Below are 25,741 nucleotides of genomic sequence, written 5' to 3'. Positions count from 1 at the left end.
AGACATGAAGGTGGAAATTACCTCCTAAGACAAATCACAGACATTTATGATCAATCTAAAGTGAACCACACATGTTATAACCAGGGCCGTTTCTAGGGGCAGGCGACCCGTGCAATCGCACGGGGCGCGCTGCCTCCTACCCCTGCTGCAGAAACAGCCTGTTGACTGCCGGGCGCCCGCTGAGATTCAGTTACCAGCGGGCGCCCGGCAGAGCAGACGGAGATGGAGACGGAGGCTCCTGGTTCCGGCTTCTGGCTCCGGCTCCCACAATGTGCATTATGGGAGGACGTCATGACGTCTTTCCCATAGTGCAGAGAGAGGAGCAGCGGAGCGGAGCGGACGCCAGAGCGGGGCTGAAGGTAAGTATTACTGTTTTTTTTTTCTTTTGTGTGCAGGCAGCCTGGACAATACTTGGGGGGAGGCACTACCACTGGGGGCACCCGGGCACTATTACTGGGGGCACTTCTACTGGGGGCACTTCTGCTGGGGGAGCCACCACTACTGGGGGCACCTGGGCACAGCTACTAGGGACATTACTCTGGGGGCACTTCTACTGGGGGAGCCACCACTACTGGGGGCACCTGGGCACTACTACTAGGGTAATTACAAGGGGGGCACTTCTACTGGGGAGACACTACTACTGGGGGCAACCGGGCACTACTACTAGGGACATTATAAGGGGGGAACTTCTAGTGGCAGAGGCACTACCACTGGGGCACCTGGGCACTACTACTGGGGACATTACTCTGGGGGCACTTCTGCTGGGGGAGACACCACTACTGGGGGCACCCGGGCACTACTACTGGGGACATTACTCGGGGGGCACTTCTACTGGGGTTATTGCTTAGGAGGCACCACTACTGGGGGCATTACTCAGGGCCCAGGGGCACTTCTACTGGGGGCACTACTACTTGGGGCTTTTCTACTTGGGGCACTACTACAAAGGGAGCATTACTATTGGGGGCACTAATACAGGGGCATTAATATTGGGGAATTTATAAAGGGGACACTACTACAGGGGGCATTACTATTGGGGGCAATACAACTGGGGACACTACTACTGGGGCACTACAACAGGGACCATTACTATTGGGGGCATTACTGATGGGGGCATGACTACAGGGGACATGACTACAGGGGGCACTACTAATGGGGGCTCTGCATAAGTTGCACTACCACTGTGGGCACTGCATAAGGGGCACAAATACAGGGGACACTGCATATGGGCACAACTACAGGGGGCACTGCATAATGGGCACTTTTGCCTGAGAGCCAGTGGGGGGGGAGCCTAAGACCTGTCGGGATGGAATGGCAAGGGAGGGGGCTGGCATGAAGTGTGTATTATGTGAATCATGTTTTTTCAATGTGTTTTATGTAGTTCTGGATTTAATAATGTATTTGAGGTGGATGTGGTTTTAAAATGTAGTTTATGTGCCTCTGGCTTTTCCAATATATTTTATGTGGAAGTGGTTTGTTGCAGTGTATTATATGTGGATCTGGCTGGATTCGCTCCCAACGCGACTAAAACCGAGTGTGATGCAAGGTCATACTTCTGCAAATGTCACACCACAGGCATGCACACAGAAATGCGGCGTGGGCTTGTGACAGCTAGGCCACACCCCATTTTTTGAGCGCATGCTGTCTATCTTTTGTTTAGCTACATATATTTTTCAGCGCTTTGCCTCTGACAGGTTAGACACCCCTGTACTCAGTAGTCACGGTGGCTGACAATCTGTGGTCTTTCTAGATCACGCTCCCTTACTGTGATACCACACCCCCTCGCGATGACGCCACGCCCACCCCACAATATTACTGCTTCGAGGGGGGGGGACGCATTTTGAGTGTTCGCACTGGGAGCCTCAGACCCTAGAAACTGCCCTGGTTATAACCACACAAATTATAATATGATGGTTGAATTTCATTGTTCATATTACATCTGCCCAATATCGCCCTATATATGGGTTGGAAACTGTTGAATCTACTTGTTCACATATTATGCCGATGTTATAAGCCAGGTCAAAATGTTTTTGAAGATACTAATCACATTGCAGTCGGAGTGAGCTCGGTAGCTGATCACGGTTAATAGGGTTGTTGAATTGTTATTATTGGAGCAGACAACTGAATGATGGGTTTGTCAGTGTCCAATTGGCCACAGATCTGGATTTTGTCAACTGATGACGTCAGTGCTGATACTGCAGCTAGATTCACTCTATTGATTTTCCTTGTTACGGTTATTGATTATTGGAGACATCACATTTTTAGACAGATCGAGCCATAAAATATACAGCAATTTTATTTTCTTCTGTGTGTTTATTTAGATCATAATAAATTGTAGGCTCCGCAAGCGCCTGTAACACTGTGTAATATATCCTTGCAGCTCCCGAGTGCTCCTCCACTGGACATAAGATCCTGCAGAATCCCTACCGAAGTCTGGACTTTGACTCCAGCCGGCTCCAGCAATCTGCCATCCATGACTTGATTTGTGACCATTCTCTCTCTGCCGGGTGGTACCGATTTATGATCTTTGAAAAGCCAGCTGAGATGCCGACCAAGTGTGTGGAGGTATTGGTGCTGCCCATCATGATTACAAATAGGATAAAATACTGTATCTCTTTTAAACTCATCAAACGTATCTCTTGTCAGTCTTTTCTGATTATGGGGCTTATTACACCCCAACTCGCAATTCATTAATGAAATTAACTGCCTGCTTTCATTATTGTTGGGGCGCTGGGGCAGAGCTTCTGTAAAAGTTACTGCTATCACTTTGCTTCCAGGTTCGGACCCTGCCAGTGTACTGCGCATGTGCGGTTGTCGGCCTGTGCATGCATCAGTGGGTGCCGATCAGCAGCGACTCCTGCCCTCTTACCTGAGGGGGGCCGCTGCTGCTGGCTTGGGTCCCGGTACCTGCTCAATCAATCTGGCAGGCGTCGGGACCGGCGCATGAGCGGCGGTGGTGCCGCGCATGTGCGCGCTTAACACCAGCTTCTCAGGGCTGCATTGTTTGCGGCCCCGAGAAGCCCTGTAGGGCTGCCAGAAAGGTAGAGCAGCGGCTTCCACAGGAAGCCGCTCGCTGCTGATCGCAGCCCGGACTGGTAGTCCCAGGGGGAGGAGACACCTCCCTCTGGCTGCCTGTTTTCAGCGTGACTGGCAGGTGGCGCTTCCAATGGGAAGCCACCTCCAGTCACAGTGAAGCTGCACTGGCTCACTGAAGCGGCAGATTTTACTGGGGGGGGGGGGGGGGCTACAGCCTTGCAGCCCCTAGGTAAGCTCCGCCACTGATACCACTGCTGCCGGGCCGTTAGCTGCTGGGGCCAAGCTCTGGAATGCTTCACGTTCTGGAGCTTAGTAAATCTGACAGTGTAGCAGTCACCGTCGAAATCTAGGGGGCTGGTTTGCAGTAGGCAATGGAGAGACATAAATATTCCCCTATGCTGTGTAAATTGAATTCACAAGCCGGAGCCAAGTAGCACAATGTCATTTTCCCTACAGTCCTGATTTGTGTTGGGCAGTTTCAATTTCTCATGGGAGAATGGCCCTGATTCAGAGCCGGACGCTCTGACACAGCGCTCGCTCTGAATCAGGGCCGTCCCTCTTAGTGTTCCTGGCTGCTCGCATAGCTGTGGGTGACCACCCACAGCTATAGCGAGCGGCCAAAAAGATGGTCGCGATGGTCAAGACCATCGCGACCATCGGGCTTGCGACGAGACCCTTGCGGTAGGGTCTCGTTGCCGCAAGCCCTGGAGTGCTTTTGGCTCTATCGGAGCCAAAAGCACTCCCACTGACATCACTTGTGATGTCAGTGGGGCCGGCCCCAGACGGTAGGCGTTCCCATGGGAACGCTTCCGTCTGAGCAGCAACGCCCCCGGCACGCCCACCAAAGGGGGCGTGCTATCACTCACCATCGACAGCACGCCCCCTTTGGTGCGAGACCCATAGCGACGGCTTGGCCATCGTTATTCGGGTCTCGCGCATGCGCACGACGGAGCCGCATTCGTCGCGCGCATGCGCACTTGGCCAACATCGACCCGCTTGCGAGCGCTCAGCGCTCGCGAGCGGGTCTGAATTAGGCCCAATGTTCCATAACCTACCAACTTAGAGGCATTAGTAATGGGCAAGTGGAGTGTAATTTGGTGGCTCACGGATGTGGTATGCTCTGGGTAGATCTGGGATCATGTCTGTTGTGTCCTGAATTTGTATTTTGGAATGTTGGGGTACAGTATACAACAGACACTGTGTTCTGTTCACCAAAAGTTGCCAAACATTCACCAATTCTGCCGCTCAGCCGTTTCACATGATTACTGTCCACTTGGCAAAACAGGTGGGTTTCGGTGAGTTTGGATGATGACCCTGTGCACAGGCCATTATCAGTCATCTTGTGACTGCATTGATTTCAATTTGATAACCATGCGGATTATTTTTAGGTCACACAACGTATTATCACAAACCAACTGTAGTGTGTGGGGACATCATAGCAACTACAAATGCAGATGTGACCTTTGCTCTGGATGTGTCTATACAGTATGTGTGATTTAAGGCTGCACTTATCTTAAGTATAACTCAAACTACAGACATGGAAATGCAGGTGTACAGACAGATCATTATTATTATTATTTTGTATAACAGTAGTATATTCCAGAATACAATAATAGTTAGCATGACACAAAGTGGCCTATACAGTATACAGAGCCAGTCTTTCTTCTAGAAGCTAGCAACCTAGAGTGGAATTTAATTTATTAACCCATGTTTCTTGCAGGGGCCGCCATAAGGAATTATGGGGCCCAGTACAAGTGGATCATGCAGGGCCCCCGCTCTCAGTGTAGAGTACTGAGGGATTAAATAATGAGAATTGTACTTACCTGCTATCCTTAGATTGTGGCATTGAACTTGGTTGTGTTTCCCCTTCATCCATGCCTCTTCTGATCGCCAGCCAGTGGCCATGGTTCTATGTAGAACATTCAGAAGATGAGGATGGAAAGACATAAGGAGTGGAGAAGTGGTAGATGAGGGGGTAGAAAGTTGTGGCATAAGAGGAAAGTGAATAATGTGGACAGATGGCAGCAGAAGATTGGGAAACAGATGGGATGGGGAGAAAGATGGCATAATGCAGTCCTGACCAACCTGTGACTTCCCAGTATTTTTTACCAGCTGATCGTGGGAGGGTATGCTGGGTCTTGTAGTTACACAACAGCTGGAGAGCCACAAGTTGGACTGGTCTGGAATGTGAAACACAGGAATAAAGAAAGTAACAAGTGTTAGAGGCACACAAGTGGATTAGATGCAGACACACTCATAGGGAGGGAAGGAGGTGCATAGGCAGGGCCAGCTCGAGACATGGTCAACCAGTGCGGCCGAACACCACCGCATAGAGGGCGCACCCCTCCCAACCATTCCCGATTTCAGTGGGACAGTCCTGTTTTTCAGGCACTTCCCCGCTGTTGCAACCGCGGGGCAAAGTGTCCCGTGGGTGGTTGGGCACATCCACCGCCGCAGCAGTGCCGGCTCCGGGGAAGAGGAATGGATGCCGTGTGCATGGAAGAGGGCTAGGGGCAACCCAGCTACTGACGTAGTGCTAGGCTTGCCCCCAGCCTGACGTTAACGGGAGGCGTGTCACACGCCCCCCAAATAATGTAATTTAGGGGCATGGTCTATGGTAATTAGGCCACACCCCCATTTTGGTCACGCACAGCTAAAGGGCGACATCAGAAATTGTGGGGCCCGGTACTGACAAAGTAGACAGGGGCCCCCCCCATCCCCGCAGGGGGAGGGAGGGGATGGATTTATATATATATAAATAAGCCGTAACCACATAAAATACGTTGAAAAAGCTAGACCCAAATAAAAAAAAGCAGGAAAGGCTGACTGGAGTGGGGGGGAGGGATAGGTTCAGGGCTGAGACTGCTGGCGGGACTAGGGGGGAGACGCACAGGTCAGGGAAGAGAGGGGGGACAGGGTAGGGAGGGATGGCTGGACTGGGAGGTGGGGTCGGACAGGAACGGCTGGCTGGCTGGACCAGGGGGAGACGCACAGGGCAGGGAGGACTGTCTGGACTGGGGAGTGGGGCATGGCAGGTTATGCTGTCTAGACTAAGAGAGGGACAGGGAAGGCTAGCTGGACTAGCTGGGGAGGCTCATGGCATAAAGGGGAGGACAGGCTAGGGAGGGCTGGCTGGAACAGGAGGGGGAGCACAGGGCATGGTCAGGCACTATGTAGTACCTGGTTTGCGCTTCTTCAGTTGGCAGCCGGGATCAGCGCTGACGGCATATCAGGATCATATATGTATGATTGCTTCACCCACCGGCATTTCACCAGGCGCCGGACCCAAGCTAATCAAAGCTCGCGGACCGGTAGCCAATCAGGAGTGTCCGCTCCTGATTGGATGGCGCCGGGCTCCGGCTGGCTCGCGGCAGGCACCGTATTTGTAATTGTAAATTAATGCAGGAGGCACTATCAGTACTCTATGGCTGTCGGTGCAGCATCGCAGCCATCCGGGCCCCCCTCTGCCTGCTCTCTCCGGGTCTCGGGGCCCGGAAGTCCCCCCTTGATGGCGGCCCTGGATTCCGGTCCCGCACAGGGCAAGGCTAACACTGGAGCCGGCCCTGTGCATAGGCACACATTGGAATTAAAAACAGAAGTGAAAAAGGAGCAATGGCACAATTGAGATTTGGAGTAGAAGGCAGAGGCACTCATGGGGAGTGGAGGGGATAGAGGCACTCATGGAGGTGTGAGGCAAAATCACCCGTGGAGTGGGATGGGGAGGGGCAGAGACAGGGCCTGCCCGCCCGTTACACCAGGTACGCAGCTGCGTACGGCGCCAAGATACAGCTGATGTGTCCCGAAAAATAATCCACGATAAGTGACGTTTTTTCGCCCAAAAAAAGGCGAGAACACATAGGGCTTATCGCGGCTCCTGTGTGTTAACGGGCAAACTATCGTATTAATTCGCCCGAATTAGGTTAGGAAGAAAAAAAATATCATCGAAAAACGGGGATTATCGGTGAAAAACTGGGATCAATTAGCGCCCCAACGGTGTTCGGGGCTAATTGGATATGGCCCCAAGTATATATAAAGCTGGTCTTTTGATCTACAGATTATTTTTTGTCATTGTTACAATATTACATGTACTCCCGATATTTCAGACATCGAAATATGAGGGCTTTTTTTCAACAGGGGGTGCCAAAATTTATATCCGCTTACCAAAAAAATTAGGCTCGGGCCGGCCCTGGGCAGAGACACACATACTAAGATACATAGGCCCTGATTCAGAGCCGGACGCTCTGACCAGAGCGCTCGCTCTGAATCAGGGCCCACCTCCATAAATATGGAGCGTCCTCCTGGACGCTCGTATAGCTGTGGGTCACCACCCACAGCCTATACGAGCGTGCAGGATGATGGTCGCAATGGTCTTGACCATCGCGACCATCGCCAGTGCGAGCAGAAGCCTGCGGTTGAGTTTCTCTACCACAAGGCCAGTAGTGATTTTGGCTCTATCAGAGCCAAAATCACTCCCACTGACATCACTAGTGATGTCAGTGGGGCCGGCTTCTGACGGTAGGCGTTCCCTTGGGAACGCCTCCGTCTGGCAGGCACGCCCCCAGCACGCCCACCAAAGGGGGCGTGCTGTCAATCAACATCGACAGCACGCCCCCTTTGATCAGACACAACGAGCGAAGGAAAGTCCTTCGCTCGTCGCGTCTCGCGCATGCGCACGACGGAGCTCCCTCCGTCGTGCGCATGCGCAGTGCACACCATCGACCCACTTGCGAGCGGACAGCCGCTCGCGAGTGGGTCTGAATCAGGGCCATAGAGTTGACTAGAGACAAATACAAAGTACAGACATGGGAGAGAGACAGGGACAGACATCAAGGTGGTAGAGAGGGAACATAGGACCTCATTCAGAGTCGGTCGTAAGCAGCCGCTCGGTCGTACGTTTAACAACCGAGAAACTGAAAAAGAAAGCAATCGCACGGCCGGTCGGTCGCAACCAAAGTGACGCCCATACATGAACAATGCACCTCCTCTAGCTAGCGAGTGATAGCAGCTAGCGATCGAGTCAATCGTTGTCAGTCGCTGTATGTTAATTTTCTTCTGATGGTTGCGGCTGCTTGTGTTGTGTTCATGCCCACATGTCATGTTTCCATGCTCTTTCGATCAGTTTGTTACCAGCTTTTATTTCTAAATGTATTTAATCTTATTATTCGCTAATGCAAACGCAACTGAATCAATTATCAGTGTTATTAGCTACAACAAACGATTATTAGCTGATTGCATTGTATGGCTCAGAAAAGAAACATCAATCCTAACATCATTAACTTTTGATAGTATCGATTGTACTCTTGGGCTTGCAAGTGCATGTACTCAACCTTCAGCTGTACGATCAGCCAGGCCTTGAACCTGCTCGCAACGTTTTACTACTTCCGGCCTTCTATGTCGGTCGTAGCAGGTAATTTATGTACGCCCCTAAAACGCCATCAAAACCCTGAGGCACGCCTGCGTTTTCAGACCACCACCCCTGTCAACACCCACAAACGGCCTTTCATGTCAATCAACTCCCGGAATCCACTTCCTGCTCGTAATCCATATGCTCTACAGCATTTTGGATCGCAAGGCGTCGTACGCACATGCGCACAACTAACCGTGCGCATGCATGGTTTGGAAACATTGGATGAATACGACCGAGCGGCCGCTTACGACCGACTCTAAATGAGGGCCATAGAGCTGCAGACACAAGAAGTGAGATCCATGTACTTACTGGGCTGTAAGGATGACCATAGATGATTCAAAATCATCGATGGTTTATGGCCAATGTCGAATGTTTTTGACATCGATGGAGTACCAGATGGTTTCCCTACAGTGATGTAAAAGCATAACCGAATGTGTTTTTTTTTTTTACCAAGTTCCGGGACATGGAGCACAGCTCCGCCCCCGGCACCTGCAAAGCCATGCCCCATGTTCTGATTGGCCTACGGGCCAGTCAGTCAAGAGGGATGACCATCGGTTGGTGAATCCATCGATAGTCATCCAGTGAATAGTTTGTAATCATCGATGATTACTTGCTATTTTACACCACCGATGGCCATCCCTACTGGGCTGTGTCTGCAGCATTCTTCCTGGATTGTGTCTGACAAAACCACCTGACCTCCAGGCTGCAGCGTGGATCACAGATCTGCTGGGGGAACCAAGAACCGGACAGCACTAGCTTGTGTGCTACTATCACTGTCTGGAGAGTTAATTAATGAATGACTCATCACAGCATAGCTGTGCTATGATTCATTCATTTAACTCTTCGGTAAGCACTATACCAGCTTCAGCTGTCCTGTGTGACAGGTGATTAATTAGCAATTAACTCTGCCTGCGGCTGGGCCCCTCAGCTGTCCGGGCCCAGTACAGGAGTACTGGCTATCCCCCCCTGATGGCGGCACTGGTTTCTAACCACATAAAAGTTGGTTTTCAGCTTGGCCTAACCAGATGCCGCCCTCCCGGGCTGCCCACTTTTGCGCAGTAAGTGGGCGGTCACTGGGGAGTGCAGGCGGCAATGGGGGTTGCTGGCCAGCGGTGGCCGGTTCCGGCAGACTTGCCTAGTCTTCCAGGTGGTCGGGAGCGCCACCTGATTTTCGGGAGGCTCCCGACCATTTCGGGAGAGTGTGTAAGTATGGTGTACAGCCGTTTCCACAGTTACATACAGTCACTGTCCTGGATGGAGCGGAGCTTGAGCAGAACATATAGATCACCAGCCGATGATTGCATGTAAATAGTGATGCTTATACAAGTAAGCGGTTTGGCTCTTTTTGTGGTCTCTAGCCAGCATTTATTACAGGGTCGCTTGGAGCTGCTTGGAACACGTTCTGTGGTGCACAGTGACAAGATGCACTGAAAACTAAAATGGCGCCCATCTTGGTACAGGAAAGATGCTTCCCTGAAGGAGAGCCATGGAGGCAGCGCAGTAGCATACTCCACATTTCAACAACAATAAGAAATGTAATATTAATTAAATCAATGTAAAATGGCTCCCTCAGCTGATTCCATGGCTTAATGGTGGCCATCTTAGTACAGGAAAGATGCCTCCCTAAAGGAACGTTATGGAGGCAGCGCAGTAGAGCACTCCATATTTCAACAACAACAATAAGAAATATAAGAGAAAGAGTAAAATGGCGCCCCCAGCTGATTCTGTGGTTTATCTTGGTAAAGATAATAAGTCAGGGACCCTAAATCTACAGTTGTAATGTTCCAATTGATTACAGTGAAAAGCCTGATGTACTGTATAACAGGGGTATTCAACATGTGGCTCTCCAGCTGCTGTGGACTACACATCTCAGAATGCCTTGTCACAGTTTTAGCATGCCCTAATAGTTAAACTGTGTCATGGCATGCTGGGTTTTTTAGTTCCACAGCAGCTAGAGGGCTGCATGTTGAATACCCCTGATGTATAATGTTTCTTGTAAGTAATTTCAGATATCCCAGGCTAATGACTGCCAAACTAATTCCAAAAGATGGCTAAGGTTATCCACCTCCCCGCTATCAGTGTAATTATTATTATTATCCTTTATTTATATGGCGCCACAAAGGTTCCGCAGCGCCTTACACAGTACATAAATGAGCACACAAGAAAAACAGTTAATAGTAGTAATACAAAACAAGAGAAACCGAAAGATTGCATAAGAAAAGAGGTGTTTTAAACCTCTAGGATGGGGGCAGGCATGTATGCAAATTACTTGTGGGAGTTAGCCTATGGCAAGCAGGGGCGGGTTTGTAACAGGAACATTATATAGTGGGATAAAAGTGTGGGCCAAAGCCTCTTTGTTCCAGATTCCTCCAGGACAGGGAAGTGCATTTTGTCAGTTGTCATTTTCCTTAATAAAACTCTCTTAGTGCTTCTCCTTCTTCTCTTCTTCTCTCCTCCTTTTCCTTATTGTATTTAGTTTCTTTTCATTTACTTCATATCATTGCTTTTACTTTTCCTTTCTGTCCTCAATCACTGTCTTTTCTGATTTCTTGTTCTGCTGGGGGTGGGTGTAGCTATGTCCTGCCTAGTAATGAGCCTCCCCAGACCCTGGTCCCTGGCTCCACAGTGTCCCCATGTTATTAGGAGCTGCAGGTGTGGTTCCCCTATTGATAGTTCTATCCCCCCTCAGGCTGCAGCAGCTTTGTGGAAGGTGTGCCAGTGTGGGGGAGGGGTGCTTCCCTTTAGTCCTTAATGCCCCTGGTCAATATTATCTTTGTGGCTGCAATGGCCAGCACCATAGGCAAATGCAGGAGGGGTTTATGAGTGCCTTGCCTGAACCCCCCCTCAGCCCACACCATGATGACTACAATAGAAATAGCATATAATACTAAAGTTGCATGGATCCCCTCAGTGTCACAAATGAAATAACTAGCACTACAGTCCCTGTTGATCTTTTAAATGTGTCAGCCAGTAGAAAAAGTTAAAAAGCCAGTAATGAATATTGTTGTGCACCAACTAGATCTGGAAAACATGCACTGTACGGGGTGCACTGATATGGATCACCTATTGGATCAATTATTAATACTGGATAATACACCATCCAGTACATAAGGGGACCAATCTGTGCATCTGTTTCCAGGACAGTGCATGGTTTCTTTTTCTGCCCTCTCCCAGATTCCCCAACTTGCTCATATGATCTGTAAAGGAGCCGGCACATGAAATAAAAAGATTCAGCTCAGACAGGATGGCCCTACTTCTACATATAATTACTTACTGTGTTTGCTGGTCCTGTATATGCCAGAATTATATCATTCAGTACATTCGTATGATGTATTTTATAGATGGTCTAAGTGCTGATTATGCCCTCTTAATGGTAGAAAACAGTTGCAGCAAACAGTGTCAGTATTATGCTGGGCATTGAGGTATCATTGGGGGAATAGAATGCTTTAGTGATGCGTTATATGACAGTAAGGGGTAATGGCTTTGACACTGCTTTATTTATCTATAGCACCTAAGATCTAGCTTTTATCTCCTTTGAATCATTATTATCAGCCAATAGAAGAGATTGTATTATATACTGTATTCTGAGCATTTAACTTACAAAATAGACAGAATACATGTGCTACAGTGAATTTCTACAGGGTGCACAGCTTATTATTGCAATCACTGCCCCAAGCAGCTATCACCGGGAAGCTCCATTCTCAGCTATGCTCCTACTTCGACAAATATACATTGCTGGAGGTCACGCAGCCTTCGCGTCCTGCCTATGAGGGGTACAACGCGTGCAAAGCAGCTAGTTCAGTTCGTCAGGGCTAACAGCAGGCGTCTGGGGAAAATGCTTCGCCTTTAATAATTCCACATTAAAATGTCGTTTTCGTCACCTCTGCTTGCGATGTGGTGGCAATCACCCAGTTGCCAAGTGTTTCAAGGGGGGTGCCCAGCAGCAGCCTGCACAGCCAGCAAAAGGCACAAGTGCTAAGTAAAGTTCCATCCCCTGTCCGTGTCACAGCGATAGCAAAATGGTTGAGTTGGTACCCGGTTCTGCAGGACGCAGAATTTTCGTTAAAAGGCTTCAGTTTTGGTTTTCGTTTACCTATTTGCAGGGATGTCGATACATATTCGCCTAGAAATTTGAAGTCTGCCTTTGAATTGCCTCACATTCTTAGGGAAAAAGTGGCTGGCGAGGTTAGCGCAGGCGCATTGCTGGGCCTTTTGCAGAACCCCCATTAGGGATCTTGTGAATTCCCCGGTGGGAGTGGTTCCCAAGAAAATTCCAGGAAAATAAGGGCTCATGCAACATCTGTCTTATCCGCCAGGCTCGTCAGTAAATTATGCCATACCAGTTGAGGTTTCCTCGGTGGTGTACCAGTCTTTTGACGATGCTTTGGACGTCATTAGGTGTTATGGTCCGGGCGCACTGATGGCTAAGATAGATGTTGAGTCAGCTTTTCGTCTACTTCCTTTGCACCCAGAGTCATTCCAGTTTATGGGTTTTTAGCTTGGACAACGGATATTGCATAGACAAATGCTTGCCTATGGGGTGTTCTGTGTCCTGTGCGTTTTTCGAGCATTTTAGCACCTTCCTACACTGGTGCGCGGAATTTATTTATTTAATTTTTGCGGTAGTCATGGAATAGCCCACTATCTCGATGACTTTCTGTGTGTCGGCCCTTCCGGTTCAGGCAGATGCAGTTATCTTTTGTTTTCTTTACGAGCGCTGTTTTTTCATTTGGAGTTCCCGTTGCTGTGGACAAAACGGAGGGCCCTTCCCCTTGTCATTCCTGGGTATCGAGATCTGTACCTCGGTGGGTTCTTGTCGCATTCCTCTCGATAAGCCTGTCAAGTAATGCCATAGCGGAATGCACGGCTTCCAGTAGAATTACCCTGCGGCAGGCGCAATCCCTCCTGGGCCTGTAAAGTAATTCCAATGGGCAGAGCTTTTTCACGTAAATTGGAAAGGGCCACGGCTGGTGTCACTAACCGAGACATTTGCTACGTTTATCCTCAGAGATTAAGCAGGACCTCTCTGTCTGGGTCTCGTTTCTTCGGGATTTTAATGGCGTTCGGTTGTGGATGTCTCCAGCCGCTGACAATTTGCAGCTGCAGCTGTTCACCGACGCAGCAGGCACCACGGGGTTCGGATGTTACCTTGATGGCTCCTGGTGCGTTGGCCGTTGGCTGGAAGAATGGGTGGGAAAGGGTTTGACTAAGGACTTACTCCTTCTCAAACTCTTTCCCATAATGGTTTCCTTGGAAATCTGGGGGGAATGGTTACGCAATCGCAGCATCATTATCAGGTGTGACAACCTGGGCATGGTCCATGCGATACAATCAGCAACATGCGGCTTCCCTGCTGGTTTTGCGCTTGCTAGCGCAGCTGTGCTCACATGTTTGCGCTGTAACATCATGTTTAAGGCAAGACACGTTCCTGGGGTGGAGAATGAGATAGACGATGCGTTATCACGTTTCCAGTGGGCTAGGTCCCGATCTGTGGCCCTGGTGCTGACGTTGTGCTTTGCCCCTCTTATATTTGGCAGGTGATCGAGCCGGCATGGAGGGCTACGCAGAACAGTCTTTAGCCCCCTCCACGTTGCGAGCATATCGGCAGGCATGGAATGAATGGGAAGATTATTCCCGTAGCAGCAAACAGGCAGGTAAGAGTCAGCATCGTTCGATGCTTTCTTTTATTTGGAGTCTCCGTTTGGCTGGCAGATCCAGGGCTTCTGTTGCGCGCTCTTTGGGGGGCATTGCATTTTATTGTAAATTGAAGGGCCAACCTGACTTTACTAAAAGTTTTCTGATAGTGAAGGCTTTAAAGGGTTGGGCACGGGTCTCCCGGCCAGTAGCTGACCGTAGGAGACCTGTGGACGCTCATCTGCTTCCGGCAGTATTAGGGGCGGTTCTCGGAGTGGCTCTTACTGCGTATGAGGCGGTCCTGATTCAAGTGGTGTTTTCGGAGGCTTTTCACGGCACCTTGAGGGTATCGGAGCTGGTGGCATCATCCAAATGGGTTGATGCCGCCATGCTCCTCTCGGATATCCTGGTCAGTGAGAGGTCTGTTCTCTGTAGGATTCGGCAGTCGAAGACCGACCAGACTGGTAGGGGTAGGTGGATCTCGTTGGGTCCATCTAGGGACAAACAGATCTGCCCCGTGGCACTAGCTATGCGGTATGAGTTATTGCGGCCGGATGTTCCTGGTTCATGACTCATGCATATGGACAGGACTCCGCTTACCAAATACCAGTTTGGTTGGTTTTTGAAGAGGTGTGTATCAGTTTTAGGCCTCCCGCCTCAAGATTTTGGTACACACTCGTTTCTGATCGGAGCCGCAACTTCGGCGGCAGCTGCGGGTTTCTCGGCATCAGAAATTAAGGCCCTAGGACATTGGAAATCGGATAGTTATAAAGGTTACATTCGACCTAGGCATGAAGGCCCTTTGTTTTAAAGTCATTTCACAGTCTGTTCCGGTTACGTTTATATTTTATGCTTGCCTGGTTTTTGTCTTGTCTCATGTACTGTCCTGTCTTGTCTGTTACCCCTGTCCGTCCTACTCGGGATTAGCTACTCGCCATTGCTGGCAATGGGAGTCTTGAGGGATTTTACAATTTTTACCTGAACTGACGGATTCAATTCGGCTATTCTCAATCATTTAATTAGGCCATAGTCCATCCCTCAGCAGGTTTTTATTTTACCTCTTGCCGAGTTCACCTGTTTTTTCCCAATTCCCCCCCACCCATTCTTCCCCTTTGTGTCTTCTGTTTGTCTCAGCCACTTCAAATAGTAAAGTCGGCGACCAATAGAAAATTTTTCTTTTTGGCAGATACTCACTTATGTTCTATCAGATCCCACTAATACACCATAAAATTTTATTGTTTTATGACAATTACTAATTTTTTATTTACTGCTTTCCTCCACCTTTAGGATTGCTCTTTGACACGCAGGACATTTGGGTTATAGGCCACTCATATATTTTCTGGGCTGCTAGGTTTGAGTTCAGATCAAGCTCCAATTTTTGAATATTCAGCTATGGTCCGTTGGATAGGTTCCAGAGGTATGAGATGGCATTCCTTTTGTCCTAAGCTGTTAGAGTATGCAAGGCTTTTTGGTAGGCCACGTATTTTGGTGGCTTATTTAGGAGGCAACGACTTAGGGCAGAGGTCCACTGTAGAATTACGAGTTGATATTGTCAACGATTTGGCGAGGGTGCTATCGGCCTGGCCCTTGTGTAAATTAATTTGGTCTTGCATTGTACCTCGACAGGTCTGGCGTGGGGTTAGGAGTTTTCCTGCTAATGACGAAGCTAGGAAGAAACTTAATTTCGCAGTTGCCAAATTTGTGATGGCCAATTATGGCCGTTTCATTTACCATAATAACATTCAATTTCGATTTAGTTATATATAGACCTGATGGAGTTCATTTAACAGAGGAGGGTGTGTCATTGTTTATTGGGGATCTTTTTGAGGAGTTGGCGTTATTGGGGTAGTACTTGGTATGGTGGCGGTGCGGCGGTTCTATAAGCTGAACCTTGCTGTGGCGGGAAAGAACGGCAGGTCGCCAGTCCGGGTGCAATTATGATTTAAGGGCGCTCCCTTCGTTGACTGGTAGTTGGCTGTACCAACCTAACGGGGGGCAGTATCACCACCTAAACGGGTGGGAAGTCAAGATGGGGGTGAGCGTTACCTTTTGTTGATGATATGAGTTACATGGTTATGTGTATGCACTCTGGGCGATCTACGCCTGCTATGCCTTTTGTTGTTTGTGTGTGGGCATAGCAGATCTGGCTGATTTCTGGCCGTCCTTTCTTTGCCACCATACATCCTTAAATAAATAATAATTATTATTGCTCCAATAAATCGCCATCAAGTTATCTGCCAAATCCACGTCTCAGTGTCTTTATTTTATGTTAGTATGATAAGTGGTTTTCACACATGACAACACCTCATCCGATAGAAGGTTTAGAGAAACCGAAAGATTGCATAAGAAAAGAGGTGTTTTAAACCTCTAGGATGGGGGCAGGCATGTATGCAAATTACTTGTGGGAGTTAGCCTATGGCAAGCAGGGGCGGGTTTGTAACAGGAACATTATATAGTGGGATAAAAGTGTGGGCCAAAGCCTCTTTGTTCCAGATTCCCCACCCTCCCTCCCCTATAAATTTTGGTATGTTGTGGGTTTGGTTTTGGGTGGCGGGAAAGAACGGCAGGTCGCCAGTCCGGGTGCAATTATGATTTAAGGGCGCTCCCTTCGTTGACTGGTAGTTGGCTGTACCAACCTAACGGGGGGCAGTATCACCACCTAAACGGGTGGGAAGTCAAGATGGGGGTGAGCGTTACCTTTTGTTGATGATATGAGTTACATAGTTATGTGTATGTACTCTGGGCGATCTACGCCTGCTATGCCTTTTGTTGTTTGTGTGTGGGCATAGCAGATCTGGCTGATTTCTGGCCGTCCTTTCTTTGCCACCATACATCCTTAAATAAATAATAATTATTATTGCTCCAATAAATCGCCATCAAGTTATCTGCCAAATCCACGTCTCAGTGTCTTTATTTTATGTTAGTATGATAAGTGGTTTGCACACATGACAACACCTCATCCGATAGAAGGTTTATGCAGGACAAGGACAAGGTTATAAAGTCAGCTGCAAAACACAAGCAGCAGGACATGAGCAACCAGGTGTTAGGTGCCATTGTGGGGAGTTAGGAGTAAATTATACTATAAGTAGGGGGAGGAGAAGCACGTGAGGATGAGGGCCCTGCTCGTGAGAGCTTACATTCTAAATGGGAAGGGCAGACAGACAGGGGCGACACAGAGGGGTAGATAGTGAAGAAGGAGCATGGAGCAGTGGGTTAGGATATGTGCTGCGGAATGTGTGTGTATAAGACGACCTGATGTTATGTAAAAATTAAGTCCTTCATACATCTATCTCTATGATAGAAAATAGATTGTTTGTGTTATTTACATGAGAGATGTACAAAGTAAAGTAGAAGCACTTTAATTTGTGTGTTACATTTTAGCATCTATATACAGCCTGACAAGAAATGCAGCTATTATGGGACTGTCCCGCCATCCTAATACAGTAGTGACTACTTTAGTTCCAGCTGCTGGGTGCTATGCCATGCTCCTGTGAGTGGGTGCATCTCACATGCTAGACCCACTCACAAATGGGTGCAGCCATACATGATGTGGTCCCACAGGATGTTGCAGTACCCGGGCCCAGAATTTCTCTTGGCAGCCCTGGAGGTGACAGACAGAACGAGGAGGGAATGGGGCTTAGTAGTGGGGTAACAAGACCATGGAGGGAGGTGGTTGAGAGTGGAGGTATAGGAGAGGTGGGGGAAAGAAGCAGAGGGTTGGAAGCAGACTGATGAGAGAAAAAAAGGAAGAACAGCAAGTGGAGGAAACAGGAGGGGGAAGAGAGGGATGGATAAAGTAGAGGATTATGTGGACATAGAATATGGGGGTTGTGTGAAGTAAGGGTGTTCATGCTGTGGACAAGGTAATAATTGAGATGTAAACTGGAGTGGAGGCTGTGAGATATAGAGTCAGTGTAGATTAAAGTTGTTAAATGTGCAAAAATACATGTAAAGAACAGTGCTGCTAATGTATGAGCGCAGCTCCAAAAGTGATATATAAAGGAGAGGTACAGTGTGTGAGTAGTGGGTGCAGGAATTAGTTTATAAACAAATGATTAAAGTGGATAGATGTGACACAATTGGAAAAGGCAATACAAAATGAATGAGGGCAAAATTACAATGTACCCGAGCTGATCCAGTCCAAAGTGTTCTGATCAACAAAGATCAATCAACAAGAGCAGTACACAGACAGGGGAGCACTTGCAGTGTCCAAGCAGTGAGTGCAGTAAGTAGTTGGCTGGATATGCATACAGCAGAAGATGTTGATTTTGTTCATTCACATAAGTTTGTTGCTTCTTGTCGTTCAGAAAGTGTTTTGGTTTTGAGTTTCTTTTCCCTCAGTTTTCCTCCAGCGTAACTCCGACTTAGTTATCAAATTGTATTTACACTTATAATCAGAACACTTTGAATCTTAACACAGACTATGGCAGCCACCGGCTATGCAGCCTGTGGGAGCAGTAATATCTAAAGTTACAAACATGTGTCTCTGTGCTCACTGATTGGGACCCCACCCCGAAAGCTCTAACACACACTAAATTGGGATGCAATAAAGTCTAAGATAAACAATTTGTGAGAAGGGGGAAGGCCAACACAGATTCACAATACATTCCTAACTTCCTTTAGATAAATTGCTCTTAGTATAGCAGTAGTTGTAATTTACCCAGTATAAATTTTCAAAACTGTGCTGAGGCAATCACTAAAACAGCATCTGATGGGAGCAGTAGTTGTAATTTACTTGTAATAACATGTTCTCCATTCATATTAGTTTACTGAAACCCCAAGATTATACATTTAGGGTGCGGGATGTACTAAGCATTGGATCCGCAATGCGGCACATCCTGCCTCTTATCGGGTACATACCGGGGTTACTTACCCCAGTATCAGGGGCCTATTTATAATGGGTGCATGGCATGTGGAGCACACGGGCCCCTGGGTCCAGGGGAGCCCGCAACGCACACCTTGCACCCATATTATACTTACCCCCCCGGAGTCCCACGTTGACGCCAGTGTCCGCACTGTAAAAACGCCAGGAAAATGGCCACTGCGGCCATTTTCCCGTCGTTTTGCACATGCGCAGTACAGGGAAAATGGCCCGCGCCCATTTTTCCGATGACCTGCCGGCCTCCGGACTGAGAGGAGGGGGCCCGTGATGGAAACTGTGCACGGGCCCCCTCCTCGCTTGAAACGCCCCTGCCCATTATGATTAAAATCGCAAAGGACAGCTCTCCCGATAAGATTTAAGGACTTAACATCCAGAAGTCCCTCTGGTGTCTTTCTGCAGCGCATGCGCAGAAGGACGCGCCCGCCGTGGGGGGAGCTCAGAGGGATCCTATTGGAATCTCTCAGGGGACAACCCGATAAGAAGCCCATAGGCGTTACCCACCGGGACGAAGCACTGGAAGGCATCGCATTCCTGTGCTTAGTACATATGGGAAATGCGGTAAAACCCCCGAACAACTTAATTTTTGTGGGTGCATTTTTCAGTTTAGTACATACTGTAGAAAACAGAGAGGCGTATTACATCACATAACTTTAAGCAGCACACACTCAAAGCAGAGCCTGACATTGGACTTCCCCACTAGTATGTAATCAGCATGACCTCAGGATATCATGCGTGAATATAATAATAAATCTTTCGCCTACAGTAGAATATAACTTGCATAAATCATCTGTAGCCCCAGCTGGGTGTTGTAAAGTGCTGTTCTTAAAGTAGTGTAGTACATGTCCCTTTACTAGCAAAACCAGCCGTCCGTGTTATAGCCGAATGCAACTTGTAATTAATGGCAGACAAACGCCCGGTGGCCGCTTGTCGCTCTTCCTCATTTCCACTCACTCAGGACTGTGCGGCAAATTAGATCCAGATGGAAAATGACTTATGCAGATGGACCAGTCACTTCTATACGGCGGCTGCTATTAGCTGGATTACAGCAGAAATTGTTTTGTTTGTTTTTTTGGGGCTTCCGCTAATTTTATTCCCCAAACACTAGATTTTGTACCAAAGAGAAAACATTGGCCTGATTCCCGCCTTAGCACCGGGGGGCGGGGCTTAGCGTCGGTGGGGGGGTAGTAGCGGTGGACGGTCGGCGCATGCGCGTGCTCTTAGTCGCGGTATTTTTTCTGAAAATACCGCGACTAGAGTGCGGATGGGATCCGCAGGGACAGAGCTTTATCGCAAGCTCTGTCCCTGCAAGGGATTTATAGTAAATCCCTGTGATATTACCTGAATTCGCAATGCGAATTCACTCGGTAATATCACACTACAATCCGCATTCAATATGCGGATTGTAGTAAATAGAGCCCTCAGTGTTGTTTTCACTGCATAACTTCCCTTGTAATGCAAATATTTGACTTCTATTTGTTGTGTTGAATTTGGCATTAAATTTCCTTTCATTTGATATATGAATCATTATACTGCATGAAGTGTAACAGTTTTTATAAGCATTCAAAGTTGAAAAACATTAAAATGTAAATAAGTGTCCGCAATTTTGGCCACCAGTGTGTGTGTTTATATATATATATATATATATATATATATTAGGGGTGAGCGGGTTCGGATTTCTGAAATCCGAGCCCCCCTGATCCGAGGCAGATCCGAGTCAGGCTCGACTTTTCCCGCCTGACTCGGATCTGAAATCGAGGCAAAACGTCATCATCCCGCCTTCCGGGTCTCGCGGGTTTTGGATCCTATATAAGGTAGCCGCGTCGGCGCCATTTTCTCACTCGGCTGTGGACAGTGAAGAGGGAGGGTGGGAGTTAGGGCTGGCTGGGCTGGGCTGTGTAGTGTAGTGCAGTGTAGTGTTGTGCTGTGCTGCTGTTGTCCATAGGGGCTGTGTCCACTACTTCAAAGTCCATAGGTGCTGGCTGTGTTGTGCTGTGCTGCTGTTGTTAATAGGGGCTGTGTCCACTACTTCAAAGTCCATAGGGGCTGGCTGGACTGTGTTATGCAGTCAGTTCTCCATAGGGGCTGTGTCCACTCCAAAGTCCTGTGCAGTGTCCCAGTCCTAAAGGGGTGCTGTAGTGTTGTCCAGGGGGTGCTCTGTCCATCAGGGGTGCTCCCCCCAAGTACTAAAAAAAATAATATTTTTTCTGTGTTTGTGAATTGTGTGCGCAGTAGCCGCACGTGCATCAACAAAGTAGTGCCAAGCGTGCGCCTGTGTCATAAGTAAAGGGTCGGCTGGCTTGACCGTTAAAGGGTGCTGTAACCCCAAAGTACACTCCAAACCAAATAAAAAAATATTTTCTGTGTTTGTGAATTGTGTGCGCAGTAGCCGCACGTGCATCAACAAAGGAGCAGCGCCAAGCGTGCGCCTGTGTCCCATAAGTAAAGAGCCAGCTGGCTCATTTCTTAAAGGGTGGTGTAACCCACAAGGTGCACTACTCTCCAGCAAAAATAAAAAAATATTTTCTGTGTTTGTGTGCGCCTTAGCCGCACGTATATATCATTATAACATAAATGGAGGACCAAACTTTCTCCGATAAAAATAAAATAGGGAAAGATCAAGAACCACTTCCTCCTAGTGCTGCTGCTGGGAGTTGTTCATCATCCCAGAGAGGAAGTAGGAACATCACTACTTTTACTAAACAATTGACCCTCCAACAGTCCCTAGCGATGAGGATGAAGTACGACAGCAGTCATCCTGAAGCAAAACGTATAACTGAGGCCTTGACTGCTATGTTGGTGTTAGACGTGCGTCCGGTATCCACCATTAGTGCAGTGGGATTTAGACAATTGATGGAGGTAGTGTGTCCCCGGTTCCAAATCCCGTCTAGATTCCACCTGCATCCTCAAAGCAGCAGCGACAAGCGTGCGTCTGTCTGTTAAAGGGTGGTGTAACCCTCAAAGTGCGCTCCACAAACAATAAAAATATTCTTCTTTTTTTTTCTGTCTTTGTGAAATGTGTGGGCTGTAGCCGCGCCTGCATCCTTAAAGCAGCAGCGACAAGCGTGCGTCTGTCTGTTAAAGGGTGGTGTAACCCTCAAAGTGTGCTCCACAAACAATAAAAATATTCTTCTTTTTTTTTCTGTCTTTGTGAAATGTGTGGGCTGTAGCCGCACCTGCATCCTTAAAGCAGCAGCGACAAGCGTGCGTCTGTCTGTTAAAGAGTGGTGTAACCCTCAAAGTGCGCTCCACAAACAATAAAAATATTCTTCCTTTTTTTTCTGTCTTTGTGAATTGTGTGGGCTGTAGCCGCACTTGCATCCTCAAAGCAGCAGCGACAAGCGTGCGTCTGTCTGTTAAAGGGTGGTGTAACCCTCAAAGTGCGCTCCACAAACAATAAAAATATTCTTATTTTTTTTCTGTCTTTGTGAATTGTGTGGGCTGTAGCCGCACTTGCATCCTCAAAGCAGCAGCGACAAGCGTGCGTCTGTCTGTTAAAGGGTGGTGTAACCTTCAAAGTGCTCCAAAAAATAAAAAACTATTTTTTTATGTGTTTGTGACTTGTGTGCGATGTAGCCGCACGTGCATCAACACAGTAGCAGCGCCAAGCGTGCGCCTGTGTCATAAGTCAAGGGCCGGTTTGGACATCTGGTCCGGACTGAAGGACGTGCCAACAATTTCTGACAAGTCTACTGTCACTGCATATGATACTGTCCTCAAAGCAGCAGCGACAAGCGTGCGTCTGTCTGTTAAAGGGTGGTGTAACCCTCAAAGTGCGCTCCACAAACAATAAAAATATTCTTTTTTTTTCTGTCTTTGTGAATTGTGTGGGCTGTAGCCGCACTTGCATCCTCAAAGCAGCAGCGACAAGCGTGCGTCTGTCTGTTAAAGGGTGGTGTAACCCTCAAAGTGCGCTCCACAAACAATAAAAATATTCTTATTTTTTTTCTGTCTTTGTGAATTGTGTGGGCTGTAGCCGCACTTGCATCCTCCAAGCAGCAGCGACAAGCGTGCGTCTGTCTGTTAAAGGGTGGTGTAACCTTCAAAGTGCTCCAAAAAATAAAAAACTATTTTTTTATGTGTTTGTGACTTGTGTGCGATGTAGCCGCACGTGCATCAACACAGTAGCAGCGCCAAGCGTGCGCCTGTGTCATAAGTCAAGGGCCGGTTTGGACATCTGGTCCGGACTGAAGGACGTGCCAACAATTTCTGACAAGTCTACTGTCACTGCATATGATACTGTCCTTAAAGCAGCAGCGACAAGCGTGCGTCTGTCTGTTAAAGGGTGGTGTAACCCTCAAAGTGCGCTCCACAAACAATAAAAATATTCTTCTTTTTTTTTCTGTCTTTGTGAAATGTGTGGGCTGTAGCCGCGCCTGCATCCTTAAAGCAGCAGCGACAAGCGTGCGTCTGTCTGTTAAAGGGTGGTGTAACCCTCAAAGTGCACTCCACAAACAATAAAAAAATTCTTTTTTTTTCTGTCTTTGTGAATTGTGTGGGCTGTAGCCGCACTTGCATCCTCCAAGCAGCAGCGACAAGCGTGCGTCTGTCTGTTAAAGGATAACATCGGTGACAGCATCCAAGTAGGCATGTCAGACAGTCCGTACCTGTACTGGCAGGAAAAAGAAGCAATTTGGAGGTCCCTGTACAAACTGGCTCTATTTTACCTGAGTTGCCCCCCCTCCAGTGTGTACTCCAGTGTGCAGCCGGGAACCTTGTCAGCGAAAGGCGTAGGAGGTTGCTTCCACAAAATGTGGAGAAGATGATGTTCATAAAATGAATTATCAACTCTTCCAGGGAGACCAGCCTCCAGAACGTACAGAGGGACCTGTGGTTGTGGATTCCAGCGGGGACGAATTAATACTCTGTGAGGATGAGGATGTACACAACACTGAAGAGGGTGAGGAATCGGTGGATGAGGAGGATGAGGACGACATCTTGCCTCCGTAGAGCCAGTTTGTGCAGGGACAGATTAATTGCCAGCTTGTTTTGTGGGGGCCCAAACGAACCAATCATTTCAGCCACAGTCGTGTGGCAGACCCTGGCGCTGAAATGTTTGGTTTGTTAAAGTGTGCATGTCTTGTTTATACAACATAAGGGTGGGTGGAAGGGCCCAAGGACAATTCCATCTTGCACCTCTTTTTTTTCTTTGAATTATTTACTGTTTGGGGCCTAGTTTTTCAAACTGCCATCCTGTGTGCCACTGCAGTGTCACTCCTAGATGGACCACATGTTTGTGCCGCCCACTCGTATCTCTTAGCATAGTCATCCAGCTACCTCGGTGCAACCTTTTGGATATAAAAACACTATTGTGAGGTGTGAGGTGTTCAGAATAGACTGGAAATGAGTGGAAATTAAGGTTATTGAGGTTAATAATAGCATAGGAGCAGAAAAACCCACAAATTCTGTGATTTTAGCTGTTTTTATGCTTTTTAAAAAAAAAATACAGATCCAAAACCCAGAACCCAAAACACGGAAGGGTGGTTTTGGCAAAACCAATCCAGATCCAAAACACGAAGAAAGATCCAGATCCAAAACCAAAACACGAAAAGTGGCCGGTGCACACCCCTAATATATATATATCTGTTTAATATCTTACCATTCTGTATCGCAATGTGCATTTTTATAAATATCATGTTAGCCATTGGTTTCGGTTCAGTTATGCAATATTTTTGTAACATTTTTGTTTTCTAAGGGGACAGACTAAGAAGGTATTCTAGTAGTATTGAAACTGAGCTGCTAGGGGCACTGCTAACATATAGGAAGTGGTCCTTTCCAATAGACTCCTGCATACAGAGCTTGCCCTAGGCATAGGCAAACTGGGCAAATGCCTAGGGCAATTGGAATGCCTAGAGGCATGCATTCCAAGCCTAGGGCCGGCTCAGCTTGACAGCGGGCAGTGGCAGGACCAAGACGGGCGGACGGCGCCTCTGCACTGGCTGCCCTACCGCAATCAGAGCTCTCAGCTCAGCTCTGATTAGATGGCAGCTCATGCAGCTGGCAGGAGCGGGGAGCAGAGACAGTGGGGGAAGAGGGCAGTAACATAAATGGCCGTTGGAGGAGGGCTGCCATGCCCATTGGCCAGCCGCAGCAGCTCCTCCCCCCATGAGCCTGTCTGCAGAGAGACACACAATGCCGAGCTAAGCATAGAGTGAGGAACGCAAGCATGGCAGCTTCAATATCTGCTGTCCAGGCAGGCCGAGGTGATGAGATTTATTGGCCGGTTGAGTGCTGTGCAGGGGGGGCGCGGAGGTTAGGGTGTAATAATGTATGGCTTAATATGTAAGGGGCATTACTGTGTGGCATTATGTGTATAAGGGCATTACTAATGTGTGGCATAATGTGTAACGGGTATTACTGTGTGGCATTATGTTTATAAGGGGCGCTACTACCGGGTAGCATTGTGTGGTGTAACGTGAATGAGGGACAGTACTGTGAGGCATAACATGTATAAGGTTAAGGGGGTACTATTGTGTGGTATAACGTGAATGAGGGACACTACTGTGTGATATAATGTGAATGAGAGACACTACTGTGAGGCATTATGTGTATAAGGTAAAAGGGGGTACTTTTGATGTGTCAGGATTTTGTCCATATCTTTAAAGTGATCTGTAGGTACAGTATGTTGTGCATGTTGGAATAGTGACCTGTCTGTATTTTATCCATGTCGGTATAGTGACCTGTCTGTATTTTATCCATGTCGGTATAGTGACCTGTCTGTATTTTTCCATGTCGGTATAGTGACCTGTCTGTATTTTATCCATGTCGGTATAGTGACCTGTCTGTAT

General features: G+C 48.0%; 1 protein-coding gene across 1 annotated transcript in view; it reads left to right on the top strand.

Moving 5' to 3' along the window:
- The first annotated feature begins 2,524 nt into the window (after window positions 1-2,524).
- The window catches only part of VWDE (von Willebrand factor D and EGF domains), a 138,417-nt gene continuing 115,200 nt past the window's right edge, over window positions 2,525-25,741 (top strand). The window contains exon 1 of the mRNA XM_088453096.1: window positions 2,525-2,562. Within this exon, the coding sequence (XP_088309222.1) occupies window positions 2,542-2,562 (21 nt within the window). The 5' untranslated portion in view covers window positions 2,525-2,541. The remainder of the gene's footprint in view (window positions 2,563-25,741) is intronic.

The sequence above is a fragment of the Taudactylus pleione genome, unplaced genomic scaffold, assembly GCF_031769625.1.
Source record: "Taudactylus pleione unplaced genomic scaffold, aTauple2 ptg000571l, whole genome shotgun sequence".
Lineage (NCBI taxonomy): Eukaryota > Metazoa > Chordata > Amphibia > Anura > Myobatrachidae > Taudactylus > Taudactylus pleione.
Note: the sequence above shows the minus strand (reverse complement) of the source record. Positions and strands in the feature narration are given on the sequence as shown.